This window comes from Sceloporus occidentalis, unplaced genomic scaffold, assembly GCF_023333645.1.
Source record: "Sceloporus occidentalis isolate IW3139 unplaced genomic scaffold, rSceOcc1.0.p SCAF_37, whole genome shotgun sequence".
Classification (NCBI taxonomy): domain Eukaryota; kingdom Metazoa; phylum Chordata; class Lepidosauria; order Squamata; family Phrynosomatidae; genus Sceloporus; species Sceloporus occidentalis.
Window position 1 is genome coordinate 2,078,038 of NW_028317017.1, and position 26,571 is coordinate 2,104,608.

General features: G+C 39.9%; 1 protein-coding gene across 1 annotated transcript; it reads left to right on the top strand.

Moving 5' to 3' along the window:
* The first annotated feature begins 3,379 nt into the window (after positions 1-3,379).
* On the top strand, positions 3,380-25,796 carry CSNK1G1 (casein kinase 1 gamma 1). Its single transcript, XM_089488358.1, has 12 exons — positions 3,380-3,560; positions 8,943-8,983; positions 11,224-11,293; positions 12,951-13,102; positions 14,184-14,418; positions 16,707-16,792; positions 16,946-17,030; positions 17,302-17,450; positions 17,582-17,689; positions 19,333-19,443; positions 20,716-20,822; positions 25,739-25,796. Exons 1-12 carry the CDS (start codon positions 3,380-3,382, stop codon positions 25,794-25,796), a joined length of 1,383 nt encoding a protein of 460 aa, XP_089344484.1.
* The last annotated feature ends 775 nt before the right edge of the window (positions 25,797-26,571 follow it).

Sequence of the window (26,571 nt, forward strand, 5' to 3'; positions counted from 1 at the left end):
GGATTTGTAAGAACCCCCTCTATGCATTTTCACTGTTTACCCACCCTAATATTTTACCTTGGCTTGCAGGAGATGCATTTGTGAGGTTACCGGGATCTTTGACAGGACTAGGGCTGCGCCTGCAACTAACTATTTTCATGATCAATTAGTTGGCCGCAGGGCCGGCCCGACAATGGAGCCGAGTGGGGCAACCGCTCCAGGCGGCACTTTGCCGCCCCAAGCCCTTGTTTTGGTTTTTTTAAGCCGAGAAGAGAGAGGGCGCAGAGTGGTTTTATCTTACCAAGTTGTCAGTACCCGCTCGGCGCCACTATCTTTCTCCTCTGCGAGCCCTCTAGCTCGGTCTCGGTGCTGGCTTGTAATGTTGAGCGCCGGAAGATTACGTCATTTCCGGCGCTCAGCTTTACAAGCCGGCACCGAGACCGAGCAGGGAGACTCACCGCAGGACTGCTGAAAGGTAAGTACGGTGGGGTGGGGGGGGAAAGGGTAGATAATGGGGGGGCGTCAGGGAGAGGAAGGGTAGATAATAATGGGGGGGGGGCATTTTAAACTTCGCCCCAGGCGCATTTTGTCTTGGGCCGGCCCTGGTTGGCCGATTAAAAAAAAAAATAAAAAAAATTTTCATTTATTTAAAATTTAATAAACAGGTTGTTAAAAACAAACCGCAGAATAAAAAAAACTTTGATAAAATGCATTTCTTGTTTTTATTTCCCAACCTGCCCCCCCCCGTTATGCACATTTGAGCCCAGGCTTGCCACTCCGTCCTCCCCCAGATATGCCACTCCGTCCTCCCCCAAATAATTTTATGCTCGGTTAGATGAGTGTCTCAGCCATGTGGATGCTATAAGCAAATGGGCGGGGCCTAATCAGTGTGACTGCAGGGAGGGACTAGGAAGCAAAGGGGCGGGGCCAGGGAGGGACTGTGAGTCACACTGAATGAACCGGATTATAAAACGAGGGGTGTATTTCAGTGCTTTTGCTCTGAAAAAAACCCTCATTTTATAATCGATGAAAATCGATTCAACTAATCGATAATGAAAGTAGCTGGCAACGATTTTCATTATCTATTTTATCGATATGTTGTTGCAGCCCTAGACAGGATCCCATTCAGTTTCCACACGGCAAGCCTTTTTTATTTTTAAGAGTAAATGATGTATTTTAAAGTATATACATAGTATAATACGTGGCTTTTTGGCTCATTTACCTCAATATGGATTCCAAAAGGTCAACTCGGTCAAGTTGAGGATGTTGAGGATATTGATTTAATAGCATAATGTTGATTGGAAAGCTGGCAAAGTTGATCTTTTCTTCAGTTGATATGCATTAATTACAAGAATCAAACCAAGAAAATCTTATTGAAGCAGCAATGTTAGAAAATTGCGAGAAATCTTCGTGAAAACGACCATTGAAACAAGAGTGAACTTAATAAACTTCACTTTTGTCAACCTAAATTACTGTTAAGATAATGTGGGTGATGGCTCATGTAAAGGATTACAGAAAACAAGCTTTTGATGTGATGCAATTGCTCCCAGTGCATCAAATATGACTTAGATCTTTCTTCGTTCTCTGAACAGGAGATGGCATCTAGTGTTTTGTAAACAATATGGAGACCTGTTCTATAGTCTGTATAATTTCTATCATTAGATTATTGTAACCCACACATGTTCTAGTTCAGGGGTTTCCAAGTTTTTTCTGCAGTGGGCCACTTCATCAGAATTGTATATGTGTGTGGGCCGCACTCATTTTTCACTGTGTGAAAATATGGCCTTTAATAAGATATGCAGATTAAAATAAAGTAAATGACACAAAACCTTTACTTTTCCTCTCACTGATTTCTGGGCCTAGAAAGTTTTGTGACTACAAATTCAGGATTCTGGATAAGTTAAAATGAAATAGTTCTATTTAGTTTAGGGATATACCGAAATGAAAATTCTGGACCAAAACCGAAAATTCAGGCTTCACTTAGCCAAAACTGAAAATGACCCCCCACATACTTTTAATAAAAGTAAGTTGCACACCAAAATTGTAAAAAAAAAAATGATATATTATGATTAACAGCAATCTCAGGCATACCCAGATTCTAGTATGTACTGGTTGGCTGGGCATTGTACCAGTAATTTTTGTCCAATTTTAGTGTGTAACCACACTTTTATTAAAAGTAACACACCACAATTGGAAAAAAAATCAACAATATGACTTGGCATAATAGGAGTCTGATTGCTAACAGCAAACACTCTTTTCATACCCAGGCAACCAGTAAAGGCTGGAACCTAGGCATCATGGGACTGTGATTGCTGTTAGCAATCACACTCCTATCATGCCAAGTCAGCCAGTACACGCGTGGTACAGGGTGGCTGTAAGTGCAGACCCCATACTGGCAGCATCAATACACAAGGTTTCAGCATGTACTGGCTGACTTAGGCATGATAGGAGTGTGATTGCAAACAGCAATCACAGTCCCATCATGCCTAGGTTCCAGCACTTACACATCCATGCTATCACACACACATTCATTCATTAATATACTCATTCATTCACACATTCATTCCCTCACAGGCATACTCATTCAAACAACCTCCCCCACCCCCTTACCTACTACAGCTCTCGATGCCGCTCACAGACTTCAGCAGGGGGCGCGGCCTCCCTCGTTCTCCCCACAGAGGAGGCAGGACTGGAGCAGAGAATAGACCCTCCCACAAGTAAGCAGCATAGCTTGTGATCCTGGCTGCCGATCTCACGCGGGCCGCACCTCGAGGTCACGCGGGCCGCATGTTGGACACCCCTGTTCTAGTCTGTTAAGTTAAAAATTAGCTTGACTGACTGTTTTGCTAGTAGAAAATGAACAGCTAGTGTATGCCGCTTCCCAGCAGTTTAATTACATGACTTGGTGCCAGATGAATTTTCACAAATGTTGTTGCCACCTTTCTTCGCTGTGTGTTGGTAGGTTTCTTTCTTTATGTAAATCCAGCACATGTTAACATGCTGTAATGTTTTATTGCTACTAATTTGGCTTCCGAGCTTGTCTTGTAAGCAGTGGTCTTTCAACATATTTCCCCTCTGAGTTTGCAGTGCACCTGTCACGGGGCATGAGTTCTGTCAATGTTCAGCAGTAACTTGACCTGTTCTTCAATTAACTTTATCCTTTCCTCTTTTCATAGGCACGTCTGTGAATATACAATGGGATTCCTTTGTTATGGAGTTGCTGAGTCGCTCTGAGACTTTCCTGTGTTAAATCTGCGCGGTGATGTGATCTGTTCCTCCGGCCCCTGAGGATACTCGGCTGGATATTTTTCTACCACCCGTTATTTTTGTGGCGTGTGCGCATTGGGAACTCCCTAGCTTGCGCAGGGATCCCTGGATCTAGCTCTTATGGTATAGGAACATGGACCATAGCAACAGGGAGAAGGATGATAGGCAACGAGCGGCTAAAGCTATGCCTGTGCGGACTGGTCATAGTTCCCGCCCATCCAGCTCTACCACTTCCTCTGGGGTCCTCATGGTGGGACCCAACTTCCGGGTGGGGAAGAAGATCGGATGTGGGAATTTTGGGGAGCTACGGCTAGGTAAGATGCTCTCTGTTATAATTGGTTACATGGAAATGGCTTTAGCAATGTATTTTTCCATTCTTAAATTAAGTACTTGGTTGATGATGCACGGCACGCCATGTGCGTGTGTGATAAAGTATATGGTAGGACACGATTTCTTTCAGCTATTACAATTTAGTGTAGCTCTCTGGTTAATTGTCACCTTTTTGCCATTCTTGGGTACTGTGAATATAGCATAAGGGCCAGAAACCTCAGTTAAAATATTTGAGCAGAGTAATGATTTTTATAGGAGAGTGATATAAAATCCATGACCGACAGATAAAATGCAGTGCTTCTCCTATCAGAACCAATTGTCTAACCTTCTGTACAGGAACAGCATGTGCTACAACCAGTGAGCAATTATTTAATTTTGTTATTTTATATATTTTCAACAAAATTTCATTGTTTTCATCCAAAACAAAAATGAGCCGCTCAACCAAGAATGGACAGCCGCGTACTTCATTGTTTTGGCAGAGGGAAATGTCTCTGTCCTGAGTTTCCAGCCCGGGACCACACACAGTTTATAGAATATATACAATATGTATATTTTAATCTAAATTGTGGATATTGTTTTTAGACTCCTGCCTATTAATGTATTATAGTGTCTATGGTAACGCTGTGGTGTTTAAGCTGAGGTCATCAAATTACCTGTCCTACATCATCGTATGCAGCAATGTATTTTATGGCCAAGGAGAAAAATATACTCCCCTTTTAAATTTTGATACTGTGAAAGCAAGTCATATGTCTTCGTACCAGAAGTGGTATGGCCGCTGCTGTGTGATGAATGATGATGCTGTAAGAGGTATTTTGCATTACCCGGTGAGCCTGGGTTGTGAATTAGAGATTCCAGATCTGACATCTGTGTAGGTCTCGGATTTTATATCCTTCCCTATCGGAACCAATCGTGTAATTAGCAACGGGTAAAGCGCTGCAGGAAACGTTAACTTCTATCTTGCCAGTGTGATGATCCAAAACACCAGGCTAATGTAGAAATCTAATGTGTGATCACTTTGGTGCTGCCTCTTCTGGGGAAAATATTATCCATGTTATCACTCATTATTTCTGGTCCCCAAGGGTTAACTATCGTTTCAGTGGAAGTAGAATGTCTTACGGGTTAGGAAAGACCTTGCCTTGCCCTGCAGGCATTGAAATAGTTAATACCGATAACTGAGGTTTCATTCACTCTTAGAAGTTAAACCATACCATACCATGGATAACCACAGTCAAATAAAAAATTGTGCTATGTGAATACATTTTTGATGGCTGCATTTATAGTGATGCTCTATTAATCCTGATTTCATTCTGATTTCACTTTCTGCAAAGTATAAGCATATTTACATAGCCACACCTTTGATTAGGAGTCACTGAATGTATGCCATAACCTATAAACCTAAAATGAGACTAACGGTCTATAAAAGTCTCGCTAGTCATGTAGTTAACTGATATCTCTAACATGTTAGTTTTTTTGGAAGGTGTTAAGTTTTTGCTCTTTAGGAGTGGATGAAATAACTTGATGTGTTTTATGTATTCTGAAGGTATTACACTGTATTATGTTACTGATATAATAGTTCTTGCATATTCAACTCCATTTCCCCTTGAATCTATTGGTGACTGAAAGCATACACTGTAGCAGCCTGTCTAATAAGTTTCCCAAGCAGTTGTGGGGAGTTTCTCTGCAGAGTTCCACATATGTAGAGCTTATATAATACATTGGCAAACCCTAGACTTGTGCACATGGACCATAAAGAACGTTCCCAGCAAATATTTATTTTCGTTGTTTTCCTACCCGTTCATTTCAGACAAACTTCAGAGAGCTTTTTCAGATTTGGAAATGAAGTTTGTTGTCACTCACCCTCATTCACGCTCTCTCAAGGTCTCAATGTCTTCCCTTCATAACCCCTTACCTGTACCCCATGTCCTATTTCTCAGCCCCTCTTGTTCTTCGTGTCTGCTTCTTCCACAACAGGGCGGAGCCTCCATGCAGACACTCCCCCGATTCCGGGCATCCCAAGGGCTGAGGCTCCGCCTTTTTGAGGAAGTACTCAGAGGCCGTAATAATGCAGACAAATCAATGGAGAAAAGGAAACCTTTCTGCACGTGAATCCTTTTGCATTGTTCTGGCCTCTTGGTGCAAAGAGACAGAGCCACAGCCCATTCCCCCAGTCAGGCGTGATGTCATCGTCTTGTGCGCCAAGGCTCTGCCCGGTTGTGGAAGCACTCCAGGGGGCCAGGAGTACATAGCAGGGAGCAGCAGAACAAAAAGAGGCAAGGCAAGAATCAGAGCTGCAGAAAATAGACAGGGACACAGATGGTTGGCAGACACGGGTGCTACTTTTGTTCTTTTCTGTTGCAGACAAAGAGTAAAACCTTAAATTCTGTACCTCTTCCATACAGCCAAAAGAATCCTTTTTTTTTTTTTTTTTTTTTTTTTTTTTTTTTTGTCTCCAATGCTCTTATTATATCCTGGCATCTAGTTCAAACAGTATTTAATTTATATATTTGTATATATATATGTATATATATAATGTGTGTGTGTGTGTGTATATGTATAAAAATGAGAGTTCAGGCACACCCGTGTTGGTCCCTGCATCAACTACATGGGGATGTACTGTAAATAGCTTCAAAGGAAGATTAAAAAAAAGACATTAGAAGCACTTTAGAAATCGTAATCTCATTTGAGCAGGGCCCGCCTCACTTTTTGTGTCTAAGTAATAACAATATCTACCCATTGTACAGCACTGCAGAATATGAATATATTATAAATGGGTCATAAACCTTAAGTCTTTATCTGCAGTGATGTTGAATGTTAAAATACAAATAGTAATTTTAGGAGGGGAGTCGAAAGCTTTATCTTTACTATTCTTAAGAATGTGTTCCTGTATCGTAGTCTCTTTTGCTCAATTTGCCACTTTTTCCGAGGCACTGGGTTGTGTTCAGTGACAAAATGCTATCGACCCCCCCAGGGTAATCGGCGTGATCTCCCAGATTGGATGCCATTTAATTTTCCAGTTAGGGTTGACCTTTGTTTTAAATATACCCTTCGTTTTTATCTTGCTTTATGTTCGAACGGAAGTGACGTGCAGTGCTGGTATCTGCTGTTCTCATAGTTTCTGGCCCGGGGGACAGTTTCAGGTCGCAAACATCCATTTTTTTTCCAAATACATTTTTAAGGGGTGGTCCTATGGATTTATTTAATTTTGTGGCGCATTTCATATAGTGTATACTACTTTTTGGTTCATGGATATTCAATAAGTAAGAAAAAAAATATGAGTAAAGGGAGGAAGTCTCTAATATCGGCATGTGCGGTGATATTTTGGTTGCTGTTTCCTACACTAACACCATACACCATAGTTTCAGTGTCCTGTTGGGTGATTAAGACCGAGCCATCTATTATTTTTGCTACAGGCAGTGTAAGGACTCGGAGACCCTGCTAGAATAATGCCTAGCCCAAATACATGTAGCAAATGTAGATTTTGTTATATTAAAATTGTTATAAAAGCGGAAAATCAGGAATTGGGGTAAACTGGCACTAATAAAGTAGCACACGGATGGAAAGTGGTTTGTGTCTCTGACGTAAGATAATTGAATTTTGGACTAGCAATTATCATATTTAACCTAAACTCCTTATTGTTTACTGTCCCCTATGTGGGATGCGTTTGCAATCTGCATAAATATATATCCACATCTATTGGCTAAACTATGAAGATTTTTTCTTTTTTTTTTTTTTGTCACTTTCATGATTTGATTTGGTTCTGGAAAAAAATAAGTTTTTGAGGTTTTGTTTTTTTTTGCTTCTATAATTTGTAATATATAGTGTTTATGAATAGCTTAGTTGTCCTGGAAAAAATATAGGTTTCCATAGGTAAAATGTACACAGTTTCTAAGCTTGTGACCTTAAATGTAAATATACCAAAAAATTGTCCCAGCCCCCCACGGGGGGAGAAATGTGCCCCTCACACTCATAGCATTAAATATGCTATATTGCCACCTCTCTGGCAGCAAGAGCACAGTGCTTCCCCTCATTTTTTATTTTTAGTTAAAACGTTTATTCGTATGTGAAATAGTAAATATGTAAAATAACGCAATAACCTGAACAAACATAGCTCTTCATAATAAACATACTATTACTATATTTTAATAATTACTATTAAACAGTCACTCAAGATCCCAAAACACAGCGATTTGGGCTGTTCCCTAATTCATCCTGTTGTCCCTATCACGCCCCCCCCACACACACTTCCTCGGTTTACCTCCAATACTCAATTGTTTGTGGTCTTTGGAGTCCCACATATTCAGTCCCAATCTACATTCAATAAGAGGAAATAGCCTACGCTAAATATGAACATACATTCACAGGGCAGATTATTGGTTAATGCAGGCATCTGCTACCGACATGTACAAGGCTTCATTTTCCATACTTTCATTCGCTTTTCCCATTTTCTCAAGTGTTTCCATTTATAGAGAGAGCGCACAAATCCAGGTGCCAGCCCCTTAGGCACTCCCGATCATGGTACATGCGTCTTGTAATCATTGCTTACTCCTACTCCCTTCCCTCAGGTAATGACTCATTGGAGAATTAAATTGCAGGCTTTTCCTTCTCTTTCTCATAATACACATCTAAGGAGATGAATCTTTTCCTGCGGGAATGTATTTATCATCACCGATCTTTAATCTTTGTTTTAAAGATACAATATCTCAGGGTTTGACATTTGGATTAAAATTGGGCAGAGTTGCAACTACATACAGCATGGAGGTGGCAAGAGAACACCCCCCCCCCCCCCCCTTGTGCATCTTAGTTAGCAAACCAATCTGTAGGTAGAATCCTTTATCTGAACTTTCATTTTCATGTCCTTCACATGCTTTGTATTCTTTTCATGCCTGTGCCAAAGGGTTTTAAACCCTTACCTCGAGGGCTGAATTCCTGCGATAGATTTAGGGTTTCAGTGATTACCGTGCGATCCGAACGGCGCATCGGATCTCTAAATGGTCTGCGTTTACACGCTGCCTTAATACCATGCATGCAATAGGCACATCAAAGAAAACCGAGAAGAAAAGCACGGAAAAACCTGTAAACGCAAAATAACATTATGTCGTACAAGTAATTATTGTTCCAATCTATTACGTATGTTCTGATGTAAGTGCTGTTTAGATGGTTGATAATTTAATGGAAAAAATGCCTTTGTCATAATTTTATATTTTGAGGAAAAGGTAAAAAAACATAATATCAAATCTTTGTAATTGGTAATTCACAAAAAAATGTGAGTATTAGTAATTGTGTGAATATTAATGTATGTAATATATATGACTATTTTTACTCGGTATTGTAACCCGGTGGTTTTTTTTTTTTCTTTTTCCTTTTAGGGAAGAATCTTTACACCAATGAGTATGTGGCAATTAAACTGGTGAGTGTTACTGCCTCCGTCCGCAGGACTTTATCTGCTTCTTCCTGACATGCGAACATGTTTCCTTCCTCTTCCTGCTTATGTGTCTGTCCTGTCAACTTCCTCCACACGGCCACATCTTCACGCAGGATGTGTTAGGGCGAGAGGCTCGGAAGCCCCTCGGGAGTTTTGTATACGTGAAACATGATCGCGGGGGAAATCTGCTTTTATTGGCCATCTCTATCATCAAAAGCTTCATACCAATGCAACGTTTTGTTCTGCATTACCCTTCACTTGGTATGAAGTAATCATGGCGGTCTCAGCGTCTGCATTGAGGGCATCCTCAACACATGCAGGCATAACAACGCTCCGAACAGCGTTCTTCTGGCCGGAGGAAACCCCACCCGTGTGCACAATGCCAGTCAGCCATATAGGAATATGCAGCCAGGAAGTCATTTACGCTCTGCTTTGTTTACCTGACCTTGTACATGTTTTCTCCTCTTCCTCTCCCGGTCACCAGCCACAGTAAAACAAATTGAAAACGCTACAAGTTTGTGGCTCATTTAGGAAGATAACAAGCTGTAAATTAGCATGTTCTTCCTCCGTTCATAGTGTGTGTCTATATGATATAGAAAACCTCCTCCCTGTTATTACGTGGGCTGCTTAGGTTTGCTGATTCCACAGACACATAAATGCACATATGTTGCTATGGGAATTTGATCAAAAACAAAGCTGGAATGTGTCGTTAACACAATATTCCCTTCTGTTTTGCTCATTTTCAGCAGTATGTTATGTATGGTGAGAGATCACAGCGTAGATGTGCGTAAATTTTAAAATTGATATTTTGAAATGATGATAAAACAGAGCTGTGGTCTACTGAAGCAAAATAGCTGCCCATAGCCAATGTAATTGTCATTTGTGTGATATCTTGTATAATGGAGAGGGGCTGATTGATCAATAAGGCTATATTAGAACTACCTTTGCAACACCTGTTAAAATAATGTCGCCTTGTCTTCTGTATATGAGTTCAAACACGTACGTATGGGATGTAATATGATAAATCTGGTAGGTTCTGTCATGCATGTTTAAGAATGTAACACACATAGCTTCATGTTATAGCTATGATTTTAGGATAGATATGTTTGTAGTATATAATTACCTGCATTAGACACAAACCCTTTTAATTAGCTCTATGCCCATTGTACCCTGTGTTTTTTACATTATTAATAAAAAAATAAAAAAAAGGCCAGAAGCGACCTGCATTTACTTTTCTTACCCCCTTCCGCTTTGTCCTCGCATCACCGAGCTTAGTTAACACTTTTTTTCTGGTAGAATTCCTCCTGCTAGCTATCTTAACAAGTTCAGTGTGAATTTCTAAGTAGCACAATGTTGGCAGGATGAATACAATGAGGCAACGCCACCTTATCTCAATGTATTTTTTGTTCTTATTTTTGAAGCCTCCATGTCTGTACATAACCAACATGAAATATGTAGATGTCGCCACAATCCATTAGCTTTGTGATTCTACAGACATGCAGTCGTTGCGTTGCATGGTTTATCTTTAGGAACTGATGAATTGGAACACCATTGAGATTATCGGGGCTTTTTTTTTTTTTTTTTTTTTTGTGAGCTTAAGTACTCCACCCTCTCCTTTATTCAATATTGTACTTCTTTAACTCCTCGCGTTTTCTTTTATACATCATCTGACCTTTAAACGCATAACATGCTTGTTCAACCACTTGGTCTCGCTGCTTTGTGAAGACATTGATCCCGCAGTACATTCTCTTCGTCATTATCAATGTAGTGAATATTTAAATTGACATGTTATTTCAAAGTTATAGATTTATATAGCACCATCATATTCCGCAGTGCTTTACAGTGGACTGTGGTTTACCCGATACCTGTTGCTTTCAAGGGACCGCTTGGCTTTTAAAGGAGCTTATCCTTGCTTGCTGTCCCTTTAAATAAATGTTGCATACGGTCTAAGGGGGCACTGAGGCAACCATCATTGCATGTTAAAGCATATCACCAGGTCTTAAAATCCCTTTGACTTGTGATTTACTCTTAACCCTCCCAACATGGATTTAAAAAAAAAAAAAGCTTTAATACATTTAAGCCTACCCATGTAAGATTGCGAGCCGCTCTCCCGTTTTGTTCGAACCCCCCCCCTTGTCGGTTTACCATACCTCATGTATTCTAACAAGTGCTGTCTAACTTGTGAAAGCTTTAAAAGTAAAATGATAATGTTTGCTTTTGTTTAGGAACCAATCAAATCTCGAGCTCCACAGCTTCACCTGGAATACCGGTTTTACAAGCAACTTGGGAACACAGGTATGCTTATTCTGCGTAGTTCTATTCTTTCCAGATACAAAGTTTCTTGCACTGTTTAAATGCTGTCCTGGAGTCGGAGAAAATGGCTACGGATTGTAATCGGAACTTGTACTAAGGTTTCTAATACACTATTGCACATACTAAATACTTGATTAATCACTTAAACATAATGGGTACAAGGAAATAAAGAATCCTATTTGTCTGCATAATGAGCTGCATGTATCTCCGGATGTGAATTATTTTTTCATACGTAGTTTGGTGCTTTTCTTAGTCAACAGTGTTTTATTGCTTTATTTTTCAGTGATTTCAGACTCTTGATATTTCTCCATTTATCAAATGGTGTAAATAAGCGCCACCTAGTGGTTGTCCCATAGTGTTTTTGGAGACTCCCACCAGCACAGCGTGCCTTTTGGCATTTCTTTTTTCGGTCACATTCTCTAGACACGATTCAAGCCTCATGTGTAATGGCCCAAACCATGGAAAAAAGTTTTCAATGGGACTATTAAACCCGTCATATTAAGTGTCTGCCGCTCACCCAGTATACTCTTGTCCTGTAACACTTTCATCTTGTATAGACCCCAGTTTTCAAAGAGGGTACCATGGCACATTAGCACACACACTACTATTCTGCTATATATAGGAGCTTGGATATTAATGGGAAAACTAACCATGTACTAGGTTATAATCTAAGTTTCATTCAGCCCAGCTTGTTTTTTTTAAAGCCAATTATGCAATATGTTATCTTTAATGCTTTCACAATGCCAGTCATTCTTAACACGTGGTTACATTGTGGCTGCAAGACTACTTATGGTGGCTGGGCTGTAAGAAGAATGCAGTAATGGCCACGTTAGTGCCCAATACTCTTTCCCTTGTCTGCAGCTTTCTTATCTGTTCACAATGTTCCTGTGGTTAGACATAGATGCTTTGTGGTGTTGCTTACTGTTTTTAATTACAGTTTCCATCCAATAGTCGCAACTCAGTCAGATCTTTGGTAATCCTCAAAGGCAACATTGCAGTTTTGACTCCCACTCATGTTTTATGTGGTTAATTTGTATATCTTTGTAGTGTGTTTAGCAATGTGTGCCAAGTAGTTTTTTTTGCCTTCTTTAGGCAGAAGAGCAAGACAACTTACATCAGGTTTTGCATGTTTGTCCCTTAGTTCCTCTTTTCCCCTGGTGATTTATATTCAGTGTCACCTTTCCTAGCCAGACGTTCATGGTAGTAGCCCGATTTGTCGTCAGAGATGCCATATGTGAGGCCCGAATATTGTCCCAAATAGGCACATTTTGCTGTTTTTGCAACAGTACATGGCTTGCGTAAAGGACCATTTTCGGCATTAATATTTAGGCTTTGTCACATGTAATGCAATAGAGTACCATGTTCCAATCTCCGAGATGCTTCCAGCTCATGGGAACTAGCTTCTCAAATAGTAGATTATGAGTAGGTGAGGATTTGTGTAAAACAAATGATAAAATTGCTGCTTATGTGTTTGTTTGTGACAAATGTTATGTATTCCTTACCACCGTAAGCCAATAATAAAATGATATAAAAGTATGGCAGGTCTTCACCAGGTATTCTTTACTTGCTTTCTCGTTAAAAACTGCTGATGCATCATGTAATTCTTCCTGTTGACCTTTTATGCATTGTCTTGTTACAGCTGACGGGCTTCCTCAGGTCTTCTACTTTGGACCATGTGGAAAGTACAATGCCATGGTACTGGAGCTTCTGGGCCCAAGTTTGGAAGACTTGTTTGACCTTTGTGACCGGACTTTCACCTTGAAGACTGTGCTGATGATTGCTATTCAGCTGGTGAGTAGAGTTTGCCACGTCTTATTTCATTGTTTTAAATGGAAGGTAGAAAGCAGTGTTTCCTGAGTGCTGCAAACTATTGTTACACTGCTCTTTTGTCAGCAAAACAATGTTGTATTTCTTACCCACAATGCTCTGCCACCAATAAGAATATATATATATATATATATATATATATATATATATATATATATATATATATAATATATATTAAAGGAAAGTTCCATCATGGGAACAATGGTTGTACTTTTGGGATCCAGAACTGATCAGTTTATCAACGTCTCCCTCTCTTGAAGGTGTGTATATATATATATATATATATATATATATATCTATATATATATATATCTATATATATATATATATATATATCTATATCTCAATTATCTTGCTTTTATTTACTGCAATGTTTTTTTTATCTGTATTGGCATGCATAAAATTATAAGTATGATTTAAAAAAAAAAGATGTATCCCATCTGACCACAAGCCCCTCTTTTTAGTTTATAAAAATGCATCTTTGTAAAATCTGTAGATTCTCACATACCGTGCACACTCTTTGTAAAGTGTTACAGGAAAGATGATTGTAATGGTGCTTGATGAGCAGACTAGATGGTCCATGTTGCCGTTATCTGCCACCAAATTCTGTTCCAAACCACCCAATAATATTTTTGTCTGTACGTAGCTGCGACCACAGTATTATAGGCAGACATCTGAGATGCTGATAAAAAAAAAAATTAACATATAAATTTATTGCAATGTTTAAAATTCATTCTTATAGCAGGAAACAATCAAGGTTATTAAGTGATTCTGGGGCAGCTTGAGCCATTGTCACCATAGGAACTAATAGTGTTTTGTTTTGTTTTCTTTTACTTTTGTGTTTTAGCACACTGTATTTTTTGTTTAATTACTCCAATAACCACTCCAGCAATTACTTGCTAATGATTATTACTTTGCATGTAAACTGTTCAAATTGTCATTAAACAGGAAAGAGCAGTCTGCAATTGAGTGCTTTATTTTGAAATATGGAATTAAGTAATTCTAATGATCCAGTAATTTTTTTCTTTTTTTTTTTTCTTTTTAGATTTCAAGGATGGAATATGTACACTCCAAGAACCTCATATACCGGGATGTCAAGCCAGAAAACTTCCTGATCGGCCGCCAAGGCAACAAGAAGGAGCATGTCATCCATATTATAGACTTTGGGTTGGCCAAGGAATACATTGACCCAGAAACCAAAAAGCACATACCTTACCGCGAACACAAGAGCCTGACTGGAACGGCCAGATACATGTCCATTAATACTCACCTGGGGAAAGGTTTGAAATGTTCCCTTTTATTTGCTTTTCCCTGATATGTTACAAGGAGTGAGGGTGAATCCTAGAAGAAACCACTATGGTTTAGTGCTAGTTGGGGCTCATATGTGATCATGGATTAAGACATCTCAGCAAATTAATTAGAATTGTTCTGTATTCACAGTACTAATGCCAATTTACTTGGTGCAAAACATTTTAATTAAAAGTCCCTAAAATTTTTCTCTAAAACATGAATTGCTCCTAATATGGTTTGGCGTCTCCTGTTTTGTTGTACAGTTATGTGACCGTTAATATGACACTTTCTGTAACAGGAAACAGGTGATACATGTCTGTGTCTTCTATAAAGTATGATTCAACTTTAACTGACAATTCTATTTTTATGTTTAAACCACTTAATCCCTCATAAATTCTGCGGAGTTATAGAATGCTGGGCTCAAATGCCCCCATCTGAGGAGCAACCAGCAGCGCATAATGGGTTTTCTAATTACACTTTGAAATCCTTTGTCTCTTGGGACCAAGATTTAAAATAGAGCTCTGTAGAACTAAAATGCCAAGCATCGTATGAGATCACGTGGACTCCATCAGTGTGGAGTAGACCAATGGGGAGCTTGACAAGTGCCTTGTTGCTCTCATCTGATTTGTGTAAACAATCTGATTTTGTTTCTAGGAACCCCTCTGCAGCTTTGTCACAGGCTGCCACTCCTTGCCACCATGATGGCACATACATTTTTAAACCTCGCTTGACAAGACATATCGCCTTGCGTAATAGTTTACAGATGTAGTTAGGTCCCTTTGCCCACCGCATAGTTAAATGCAAAATATCCTGCACTTGTGTCACTGTTCGGGCAGCTGAGTTCTGCAACAAGTTGTGCTAGAATCTACACAGCTCTTTCCTAAACTCTTTCCCTTAGCTCTTGATCTCAAGGCTGGGAGTTAATTACAAAGTAATAATAATAATATTGGGAGAAATGATCATGCAGATATTTCACTTTTTCCAGAACCTGCATTTTACGGTTTCATGTACCAAGTAAAACTAATGGTTACACTGCTTATTTTAATCTGTATCTAATCTGCATGATTATTTCTCACCTGCTATGTTGGTGATTTGTTCAGGAAGCTTTGGGAAGGCTGGGGAGAAGGACGTGAGCGTCGGCCCAGGAAATTGATTACATAATGCTGGTCCTGCCACAGGCTGCTGCCACCCCCCAAAACTGTTGCACTGGCAAATAAGACAAAACTATATGAGTATTTTTAATTGAGCCAGTGTTTGGCCCATACATGACCTTAGTCTGGAATGTACACAGCTCTATGGAATTTCCTACAAAATTGTATGACTACTTCTTTTCACCCTAGAAACTGTCACAGCTGCAGTAAATTGAGTTTCAACATAGCTTTGTTTAGCTGCGGTGGTAAGATGCACAGAATAAAATGACTTTATGGGTATTTCTCGGCGTGAGTTAAACCATACCCTGAGCTGCTTCCTTCCTTGTTAGCTAAACATGGCCTTTAGTAAATAATCCGTGTGTTCCTCTCTCCGCATGCGTTCTCGGTTTTTACTAGAAAACTGGGGCTTCTGAAAGAACATAAGGCTTGGTTTACTTAGTGTGTATTTGCTGGTAATATCAGGCTGCGTTCCATGCGACATTCAGTACTCTTGTTATTGTTAAACCTCTTGTTATACTATATTCTCGCTGTTCTGTTTTTGTGGCGCATAGAGAATTGCATAACCGGAACATTTCTATGGAAACTGTTATGTAAATTGTTATTGTATTGGTGCTGTAATAATGATTCACTCTATCATTAGCCCATCCTCCTTCTCATATGTTCTGTTCACCAGAGGCTTCTGCTTATAATGCCCCACCGTGCAGAGGATCAGTAAAGATGTGATCGCCATGTTAATCTGTAACCTTTAACCGCAGAATCTTACTTCTAAGTCTTCATTGACTGATGTAAATCCAGAATAAGTCATTTTCTGATGGGCTTCATTATTTTTTTACGTAAAACCAACATATCCATGTATAATGTAGACCACTTTTTATGTACGTTTGGGTTCTATATTACGTTCTTGTTGAAGGACAGAGCTGTTAAACCAAAAATACCCATATGAGCTACATATGGGTTTATGAAATCCATAGATTTCAGTTGGTGGGGAGGAATTTCATATAAGGGAAATATACCTTTTTTGGTTTAATAGTTTAACCTTGTAATGGCATGATATCCCATAGGTCTCCTATGACATGATTTTAAGACGGGATGATACAAATAAATTAACTGATATTTGTTTTGTTTAGAGCAAAGCCGGAGAGATGACTTGGAGGCCCTGGGACACATGTTTATGTATTTCCTGCGAGGTAGTCTTCCATGGCAAGGCCTTAAGGTATACTTCTGTATGTGTGTGTAGTTCAATGTCCTTCTGTACAAAGCTGCGGTTCTGCAAGCATTCATAATGCGGTTACTTGTCTGAGTAGATGCCAAACCATATATATTGCATGTTTGCCTTACTGTTATTCTACCTTTGGTTGTTTCGCAGGCAGACACGTTGAAGGAGCGTTATCAAAAGATTGGCGACACAAAACGGAACACTCCAGTTGAGGTTCTCTGTGAAAACTTCCCAGGTGAGAAAAATGGTTCTATCTGATTGGGCTTTGTGCTCCTGGTCATAATCTTCCTTCAGTTGCTCATATCTTTGCCTCTGTGACCTTTTCACATATTTACAATATTTGCAGTGTATTTGTATGTGCAAGTATATCTTTATATGTCACTTACACCTACGTTTTTCCCTACGTTGGCATTTGCTAAAACTACCAAGAGGTATGCTTCTTGTTTTCACTACATTTATGTTAACGCGCACATGGGTCTCACTTTTCCGCTCTCCTTTTTCTGCAGAGGAGATGGCTACTTACTTGAGATACGTAAGAAGATTGGATTTCTTTGAAAAGCCAGACTACGACTATCTGCGAACACTTTTTTCGGAACTCTTTGAACGGAAGGGATACACATTTGACTATGTTTATGACTGGGTTGGCAGGCCAATTGTGAGTAAGCTAGGGTTAAACACTATATAACATTTCCAATATACAGTCAGCCTTTTCGTTACCTATCCTTTTCCATCTAGGGCAGAAGCAGGAACCTTTAATCTTATGGATTTTATTTTTTCGTTCCCCAGCCTACCCCTGTTGGATCCGTCCATGTTGATTCTGGGACCTCAGCGATAACCAGGGATAGCCATGTCCACAGAGAGAGACCGTCACAAACACAGCCACTAAGAAACCAGGTTAGTTCTTTGTCCAAACGTGCAGAGGGATCTAAGACCCCTGTGTGGTGCTCATTCAATTGGAACCCTAAACACCAGACTATAATGATGAGTTGCTCCTTTTTTTTCAATATATCATCACGGTAGTATTGATGAAGGAAATAGACAATATGTGAATGTGCTGACAGACATCTATCCATATTTGTCAAGGGGAAACAGAAAAATATTCAGTTCAGGCTCCTTTTTAAAAATATAATCAAATTTTTAAATAAACATACAGTAAAGCTGCTACCCCGCTGGGTAGAGGTGAAACTATCTAGCCATAGTCCAGTAACGTGTTTTTACACAATGTGCCTGTCAATGTAGTGATCATGCTGCATAACTGATGCAAGCTCTCACTTTAGAGGTAAAAAAATAGGTCCCTTACCTTGCGTAGAAATCCTGGTATAATCCCATGTACAAGTTGACGACATCTCTCCAGGATGTTTGTAATTGTTACCTTTGGCTACGATTGGTTACTTCTAATTAAAGGGAATGGTCTTGGACCTGATTTGTCAAGTTTTATTTGTGATAGTGGTTTATTTATGCTGTGGGATTTCTACATGGATGAGCAATGCCGCATGGGCATTCCCTAAAGCTGTTACTGGACATCAACAAATGGGGTATGAGGTTACTCCATTTTTCATATATGCAAATTCCTATAAAAGCCTCTAGAGCCTGTTATGTATATAGCATATATTTGTAACTTCTGGATAGATGGTTGTTGGTGCTTCATATCTCTTGGTCATTTCTGCTTTGTCTATCATTAACCCCCTTTTGTTGCCAAATAGGAAGATCTTATAGTCCGGCCATTTGGTAGCAAAGGACTTTTTTTTTTTTTTCATTTTGCATTGTTTTTCTAAGATTAAGTATTCAACAGACATCATAATCTTTCCAGTTACTCAGTGGGTATCCTAAATTATTTCTTGATCCCCAGAAAAGCATCAGTGTGGTGGTAGTGGGCAAACATTTTGGGACCCTAACACCACAACACATACTGTTTAAGGGGGGAACCCTAACATAATCCTTGTTGGTGTTGGACTCTTGTCTTTCACAATCAAGGCTTTTAAAATACAAATATCTGAAGTTAAAAAGCAAGCCTTTAGATTTGTTTGTCATATGCCGGATTTGTAGATTTTATTATAATTTGGACAGCACTGAAAATAAGCACATTTGCTGTAAGATCTACTAATTATTTCCAGCCTTTGATCTTGCTAGTCAGATATTTTGAGATCTTTTTTACTGTCAGGGTTACCTGTCTTTTAAGGCCCTTCATAAGGTTTTCAGTGTGAATTCCAAATGTTACTATTACCCAACTGATGCTTTTTTTTTTTTCTGTTAACGGAATGCACATCACTATGGTTTATATTGCATTTATATACTTGATTTGCTTTTCTCAGCCCTCTCATGTCTGGCTGCTATATTTTTGCACATGTTGCATCCAGCGCTGCTGGGAGGGCTGATTGCAAGGCTATGCTAGCAGCACGCAGCCACAGCTTGGCTTTCTACCCACTAACACAGTGATCTGTTTCCATTGCTTTGGCCTGGCTGAACCCCTTTTCCATCCAATACCTACCTCTCCTACCTCATCTCGCAAACGCATGCTTCCTAACGCCTCTGCGCAGACGGGCGCCACAGACCGCCGAGGAGCATGGGAATTACAAGCCAGCCGACAGGCTCACCCCGCTTACTTGGCACCTCACCTGGCATCTGACCGGCATGGGGGATCTGTGCAGGTATTAGATACTCAACATGAGGATGTTTTTTGCACTTGTGGAATAGTGTTATAGACTTTTTGAGCTAGAACAAAGATAGTTCCCAAATACCCCTTGTAACTTTAGTATTAATACCAACCAGTTATTATGAAGTGTATGGATGGACACTTGTGTTTTTTTTAATCTAAGACAATATTGGATATGTTGGCCCAAGAAGAAATGTTTACATCTTTCTGAGTTGGCAGAATAAAAAGAATAGAGTTACATGAGCTTTCCGGACCCCAGAGGTCTGTCCTGCAGATAACTTTTCATGTAAAGAGACCTTTGGGGCTCCAAAAGCTTGTGTAAGTGTGCATCCTTTTCTATGTTGGCCCAATAAAAGGAATCGGGTTTGACTAAACGTTTAATTAAGGGGTATTAATCTTATCATGCGTGGTTTCAAGGTTCACAATTTCCTATATAAGCCACCTGAATATGGCTAAAAAGACAAATGCACTGTAGTAGGATCCTTTGTGCCACATAAGACAATGATCCAGTACAATTGCAAATTATATTAGTATTTCTGCATTTAATTAGATATTTGCCATAGCAGTGTACATGTTCCTGTATGTTGGATCATGCCCTACATCATCATTGGGTAGCCCCTTTTGTCCGGTGCACATGTCACTAAAGAATGTTGGTCCCACCCTGGCTTTGGGTTATCACACTCTTCATATCCAGAAGTGTTAATTTATATAAGCTATAGTCAATATTGTCTCTGGTTGTTGGTTTCATCCCCATATGGTATTGCTTCTCAAACCAGAACCCCAATTGCCTTTAAGGTTGATTCTCAGCCTTTTTATGTCTGGGAAGTATTTAAAGTTGTATTGGTATGTTCTCAACCAAGAACATTCGGTATCAGTCTGTTTTGATTCAAGCAATATGCATACTGACTACTGCTCGGCACCGGCAATAGTTTTTTCTAAAATTAAAAATTAAAGTTCCCGGTAGGGACAACGCACACAACTCGTACAACAACCTTGAGAAACCTCTAATATATCAGATTTTAAGACGACGTTTTAAGGAAGATAGTCCGTGTGCTACAGTCGACATCCAGGCTGCTAATAGAAAGTATTGCAGTCTACAATCTGCAAAGATTGAGTGATTTGTAGATCGGCTGGTTTGAGCGCCTCACGGTAGCAAACTATTTCCTAAATGTAAACTTGGAATATATGCATATAATAAATAATCTAAGTCAATGTTTAAGACTGTTGCCTGTCTACCTCCTAACTGATTTGGTCTTTGATGTCTCAGGTGATGAGTTCAACAAATGGGCAGCTGAATGCTGATGACCAAACGGGTGGTCACTCCAACGCACCAATCACAGCGCAGGCCGAGGTGGAGGTTGTGGAGGAAGCTAAGTATGTGCCCCTTCTGTTCCAAGAGCAACTCTCACCCTTGCACGTCTCACTTAGTTATCCTTTACGTTGTTCCTCATTTGTCCCATATTTACCACCTTGTGTCTTGAACACCTACACCCATTTACAACCACCTCTTGAAATGCAGCCGCTTATGCATGCGGTCGCTTAGGCTCCCTCGGTGAGACTCCCAAGTATACTTGGCACAGATCCGTGTCAGATAGTGATGCAGTCCACCAAACCACGGCAAGCTTATTGACCTGTGCCTCAATAACGACTCTTGTTGACACTTGCTTTTGGGGTTTAGTTTTTTTATTTTTATGGATTGTATTAGTCTGTTTTTCTTACTTTACTGTAAATAAGATAACATGTCTAGGTTACTCTTCAGTTACTTAAAGGTCAGCATTTGGTGCATAATCTGCTACTTAGTGTTTTGGACAGGTAGATTGTCAATTATAATTTATAAATGTTACGAATGGTTTATAAATAGGGTAATCACAAATCATGATTAGCTCAAATACACTTGGAAATACCTGATGTAGCAGTTGTTGTTGATCTCATGGAATCTGATGCAGATTTATATTTTCTATCTGTGGCATAGAAAAAATATGCTTGAACAGTTATATAGATTGTATTTACATTTCTTACCAGTTGTAGCCATAGACCCTTACTTTATAGGGCTTAATTATTATTCACCTTGATATTAAACTGCTGGGATAACCGCATAGTACCGTTCTGAGCTAGAATCTTTTAATCTGCCAGCCACTCGTTGATATTTATAGTACCTCTGACACTGCACGCAGCGAGATAAATGCTGATAATACTTTTAGCCTTGCCGCCATATGTCAGAGGCCCTATGTTGTCAATATGAAGGTTATATAGTTTTGTTTTTGATAAGACATCCAGCTTTTGGCTTTAGATTATTATATAGCCAACATCGTTATGCCCACCCTTTTCTTTGCTAGTCAGGCTTTACAGGAGTTCTATTTAATCAGTTGGTGCAATTCTGCTTGTTGACCAATCCTGCTTTAAATGTAGTGTTATGGGCCAGAAAATAAACATAGCAAAGCCTAGCCATAATAAAAGAAAATCTGGTAATGTACCTCCTGTAGCCTGGCTTTTAAAAATGTCTGAAATAGACCAGAAATTATTTTTTTTTATTGGATAGACTTCTTTGTCCACTTGGGTTTTCTATTTTTTGGTGAAGTGTGGTTCAGCCTGAGTGTGTCTGGAAAGACCCAACCTTTCTTAACCCTGATATATTTCCCACTTACAACCAGCAAGGCATGTTGTCTGCATGGCTACATCCCCCATCCTCTTCCTCGTGTCTCTTGGTGTATTAATATTTCTTTCTTTCTCTCTCTCTGTCTTTTTAACACACTGTAGCTGCGTGAAAATGCTCAACTTGTGGTGAGTCTCTCTCTCTGCTGAACATACACCAGGGAGAGGACCCCTCCTAATTAGGCACTTGGGACACCTCTCACGAGATAGTCTTCTGGTTAGCCAAATACTGGAGAGGTCTTAAGGGTCGGGACTCTTACTTACCAGCAGTATAGGGGGAGAGGTGCACAGAATGCCATGTCCATCTTCATCAACAACTGTACATTACAGTCGCTTGCGCTTTATATATCTATATATTAACACAAGCCTTGTTTTCACTTGTCAGATCTGTCTTCAGTTGCGTTAATTTTTGTGAAATAGTTTGGGATGTTTGTATAGCTGCTGCTGGCCACCAATCTATATCTAGGTAGTTGATGCCCTTGGTGGAGTAATTGTAATGACCAGTGCTGTGGAATTGGCTGTCCTTAACATGGTGAGCTAGAAATCATGTCTTCTCGTCCAACCAAAATGATGTTCACGTGGAGAAGAAATAGTGGTTAAGCATTTATTTCATTAATATTGGCCAAAAACATTTTAACCTATTGTGGGGCTATGTTATTTATAGGAAGTGTCCTCCAAGTGAAGGGTTGTTTGAGTGTAAACTCTTCCGCTTGTAGTATGGTGTTTTTAGGATAATCCAAAAGTGTTTTTGCTTTTGAGAGGGGAGCTTCTCTGTCCTTCAATTTTAAATTTGTGACCTCTGGAAGGCTGTTGGAACCACATAATTCTTTGTCTTTTTGCCGTAACTCTTAAAAGCACTCAAGTTACTGTTATATACCCTATATGTATGTACCTTAGGCTGTATACTTTTTTAGTGTAGCGTGTGTGTGTATGTAAAATTTTATTTTGGTTACAAAGTGTTCACATAAATGTACTATATTGAAGGATCCCATGAATGTCTTTGATACATTTACACACAATGTATCAAGCAGCTTTGTGAACTTGCACACACAATCGTCTTCTCCCATTCTGTTAGTGTGTATCTATCTGCTAATTACCGTTAGCTCGAATACAATACTTTTTTTTTTTTCTCCCCCGTGCAAATGTTCTGAAAATTACCCCGCGTCTTATATTCAAGGCTGTTTTATAATCCGACCTCAAATAGAGGTCTGACTATAAAACCAAGATCCGGATCCACCGCAGCGCTGCAGGGGACCTGGATCCTCCTGTATGGCAGCCGGTGGACGTCTCCACAATGCAAGTAGACAACTTCCGCTGCTGCCCAGAAGTGCCGGGTAACAGCAGAGGTTGTCTATGCGCATCGAGCAGTTGTTCACCAGCTGCCCCACTAGACACCAGGGAGTCTGAAGCAGGGGGGGACAAATCTGGGGATGCATTGGCAAGTCTAAGGGGAGGGCAGAGTGGCATATAGGTGGGTATAAGGCATAACTGCGGCAGAGTGGCAAAAGGAAATACATTTTACAGGTTTTTTTTTTTTATGAAACACCTACACCTAGTTTTTTATTAAATATGAAAAAATTATATACACGTGAATTAATATTTACTAGTAAAACTTTTCTTATAGTGTAGTCTTATATTCAGGCCTTTTCTTTTTTCTTCTAAATTAATATAACAATTTTAGGGGGGTCGTCTTATAATCGAGTAAATATGGTACTTCAACACTTTGAGGTAAATGGTATACCAAACTTGTCTGTAGTTTAACAACAAAGAGCACTTATGATGAGCCATATTACTGTTTAATGAGCGGTTTGAGTGGAGCAACTGTGTCATTGTATCACCGTTTTACTTGGCCCCAGGGCAGGCCTGGGGTGCCTTAATCAGGGAGTGGGCGTCACCCATGCAGGATAAGTCTTGGTACCACGCAGCTCCACGCAATGAAGGTGAGTTCTAGGGAGTGGGGTTGGCCGCCACCCTGTTGGCTCTCTCCAGAGGCGGAGAGGAACAGGATCAGTTGGGGAGATCATGGATCTCTCTCTAACCGGAACAAAAGGAGAGTGGTTCCTACAGAACTCTGCTTAAGCACTCCCTGGCAACTGATGCTGAGCACCCAGTTATGAGGGCGCTCAGCCCTGAGGCAGCAAGCACTGCGAGGGAGCATTGTAACGGAGGTCTGTAAGAATACAGATAAGAGTGTGTGTGTGTTGTGGAAGCATTTTGTATGTTAGGGTACGTACGCATGTGGCTCTAAGGGTAAACGTGTGTGTATGGGCAGGCATTTGTAGGTGCAATGTATACGTGTGTAATTTGTGATATATATACATTCTATCCAGGGGGACTCTTCAGTATTGTGTTAAACTGAAAAATTGCTCCTTTGCGGAGTTCAGCAATCGTGAAGATATCCGTGCCTATCTCTGGTTAAAATGAGTTGGTGTGTGGGTGTCAGAATACAGGGTTACAATAAGGGTGTGTGGAGGTTGCAGTGTATGGTGTTAGAGAAGTGTGTGTCAGACTGTCAGTGTATGGCGTTGCTGTGTTGTTGGACTCCAGTACTTTATGCAAATAAATGCAGGCATTGTTTACCTATGAGTATGAAACTGACACTGCATTCGTGTGTGACTGCCTGCCTGGCTGCCTGGCAGGTGTAAGCAGGAAGCATACTAATGCACCTGCTTTGTTGCACTCCTGGTCAGTGGTATCAACTTCCATTGACCAGGATGGGAGTTACACTGAACATGCGCAAGAATGTGTATGGTATGCTCACTGTTTGCTGTAGAGTGAGCTGGGAATATATCTATTCCCTCTAATATCACTATTTGCATACCTGCGAGTATCGTTTGCATAGGTGCTCATGTGGCTGCATAATATAAAACAATTGCCTAGCGTTGAATAGATTGTGCTCTGTAAATGTCTTTTTTTTTTTTTTCTGTTTAGGTGACACGTGATATATGTTGGTGGCAGCATAACTTTGGAAAAAATGCCTAAAATGTATAATGTCTTAACTCTTTGCTTGTATTTGCTGCCAGCCTTCGAGCCAAGTATAACATTTCCCAATCAATCATCGTATCACTTTTAAATACCTTTTTCATCTTTATTTCTGGCTTGTGTTAATGTAACTCGTATACTAAATACAAAGATGTGGCTTGTATATAGTAGTTCGTTTTTTTCGTCATAAGTAGGTAGCGTGCAGAACAAAATATTCAGTGTCATAGTAGCTGTAGGAATTGCAAAAATCGACCAGCATGCATGATATTCTTTACAGCTGAGGTGCAAAGCTTATAAGTAAAATATGTAATTTATATATATATATATATTTATTTATTTATTTATCGGTCAAATGAAAATGAATTGGCTTTGAAGCACTGTGACCTCCTTTTGAACAGATGAGATCTGTCTGTCGTTTCCTGTCACTTAGTACTTTTTCTTTAATTATATCTTTTTCTAGTCTCTTCCGGCTGTTACTTGTTAAATGTCGTGATACGTGGCTGGTATTTTCTAAGTACATTTTCATCTGCATAAAAAGACCCATCCATGCAAGTTCTGTTCATCCATACATATCTTCTGCATCCGTGGTTAACATTGTTGAATGGAATAGTTGTCAGTATCTGAGCCCTACTTGTTGTTTTTGTTTTCTGTGGCAGGTGCTGCTGCTTTTTTAAGAGGAAACGGAAGAACCACTCTCAGCGACACCACAAGTGAACTCCCAGAATCCTGTGGGGAAGAAGTTGCGTGAGCTTGGCACCTGCAGTGTTTGCGCTGCCAGTGACTCTAGGGCTTTGGGATGAGGATGTGGGTTCTACATGAAGTAAAACCCAAGGGGATATAAAACAGAAAATCAAATGCTGTTGGCATCATTCTGAGGCTGACCCATAAATGGTTACAGAGACCAGGTGCAATAAAGCTTAGCCCTTTGATGTGAGAGTCCCAAGAGGAAAGCCACCACCTTTGAATCAAAAAAGGGACTGGCAGGGACCATCCCTTCCTAATCCTTTCTATTATCTGCATTGGTTACTGCGCTCCTACATTGCTTGAATGCAGCAAGATTCATTCCCCTTTGTAGCCATGTCTGGGCCTGTGGCATCTCCGCTACCATCTCACCCCTGCCTCAGTCATGGTGGCTGGAGGCATTTAAAAAAAAATGACTACTTTTTTGTTATTTTAATATTTGTGTTTTTGTTTCTCCTATGATTCAATGGTTTTTTGTTCCCAGATCTTTTTTTTTTCTCTCTATTAGAAATAAACATAGAGAATTAAAAGCATTCCACGGTAGATGGGCCGCTTCCTGCATGGGTAAAATGCCTCACGGGGTCTGTGTTGCACTACTGGCTTTAAACTAAATATACCTTTTTTTAATAAGAATTGTGTGCGTTCTCTTGCTCTGCATGTACACTTCAGAGTGACTTTGGCTCAGGATCTGCGATGACGGAGCCTCGTCTCCCTGCTTAGCTTTATGTATACAGCAGATCCCACACAA

Bases quoted from the DNA above. Each gene is read 5' to 3' on its own strand.
- CSNK1G1 (XM_089488358.1), top strand. From the start codon at position 3,380: ATGGACCATAGCAACAGGGAGAAGGATGATAGGCAACGAGCGGCTAAA. The intron at 3,561-8,942 runs GTAAGATGCTCT...TTTTCCTTTTAG, and splicing joins TTTTGGGGAGCTACGGCTAG to GGAAGAATCTTTACACCAAT. The intron at 11,294-12,950 runs GTATGCTTATTC...GTCTTGTTACAG, and splicing joins CAAGCAACTTGGGAACACAG to CTGACGGGCTTCCTCAGGTC.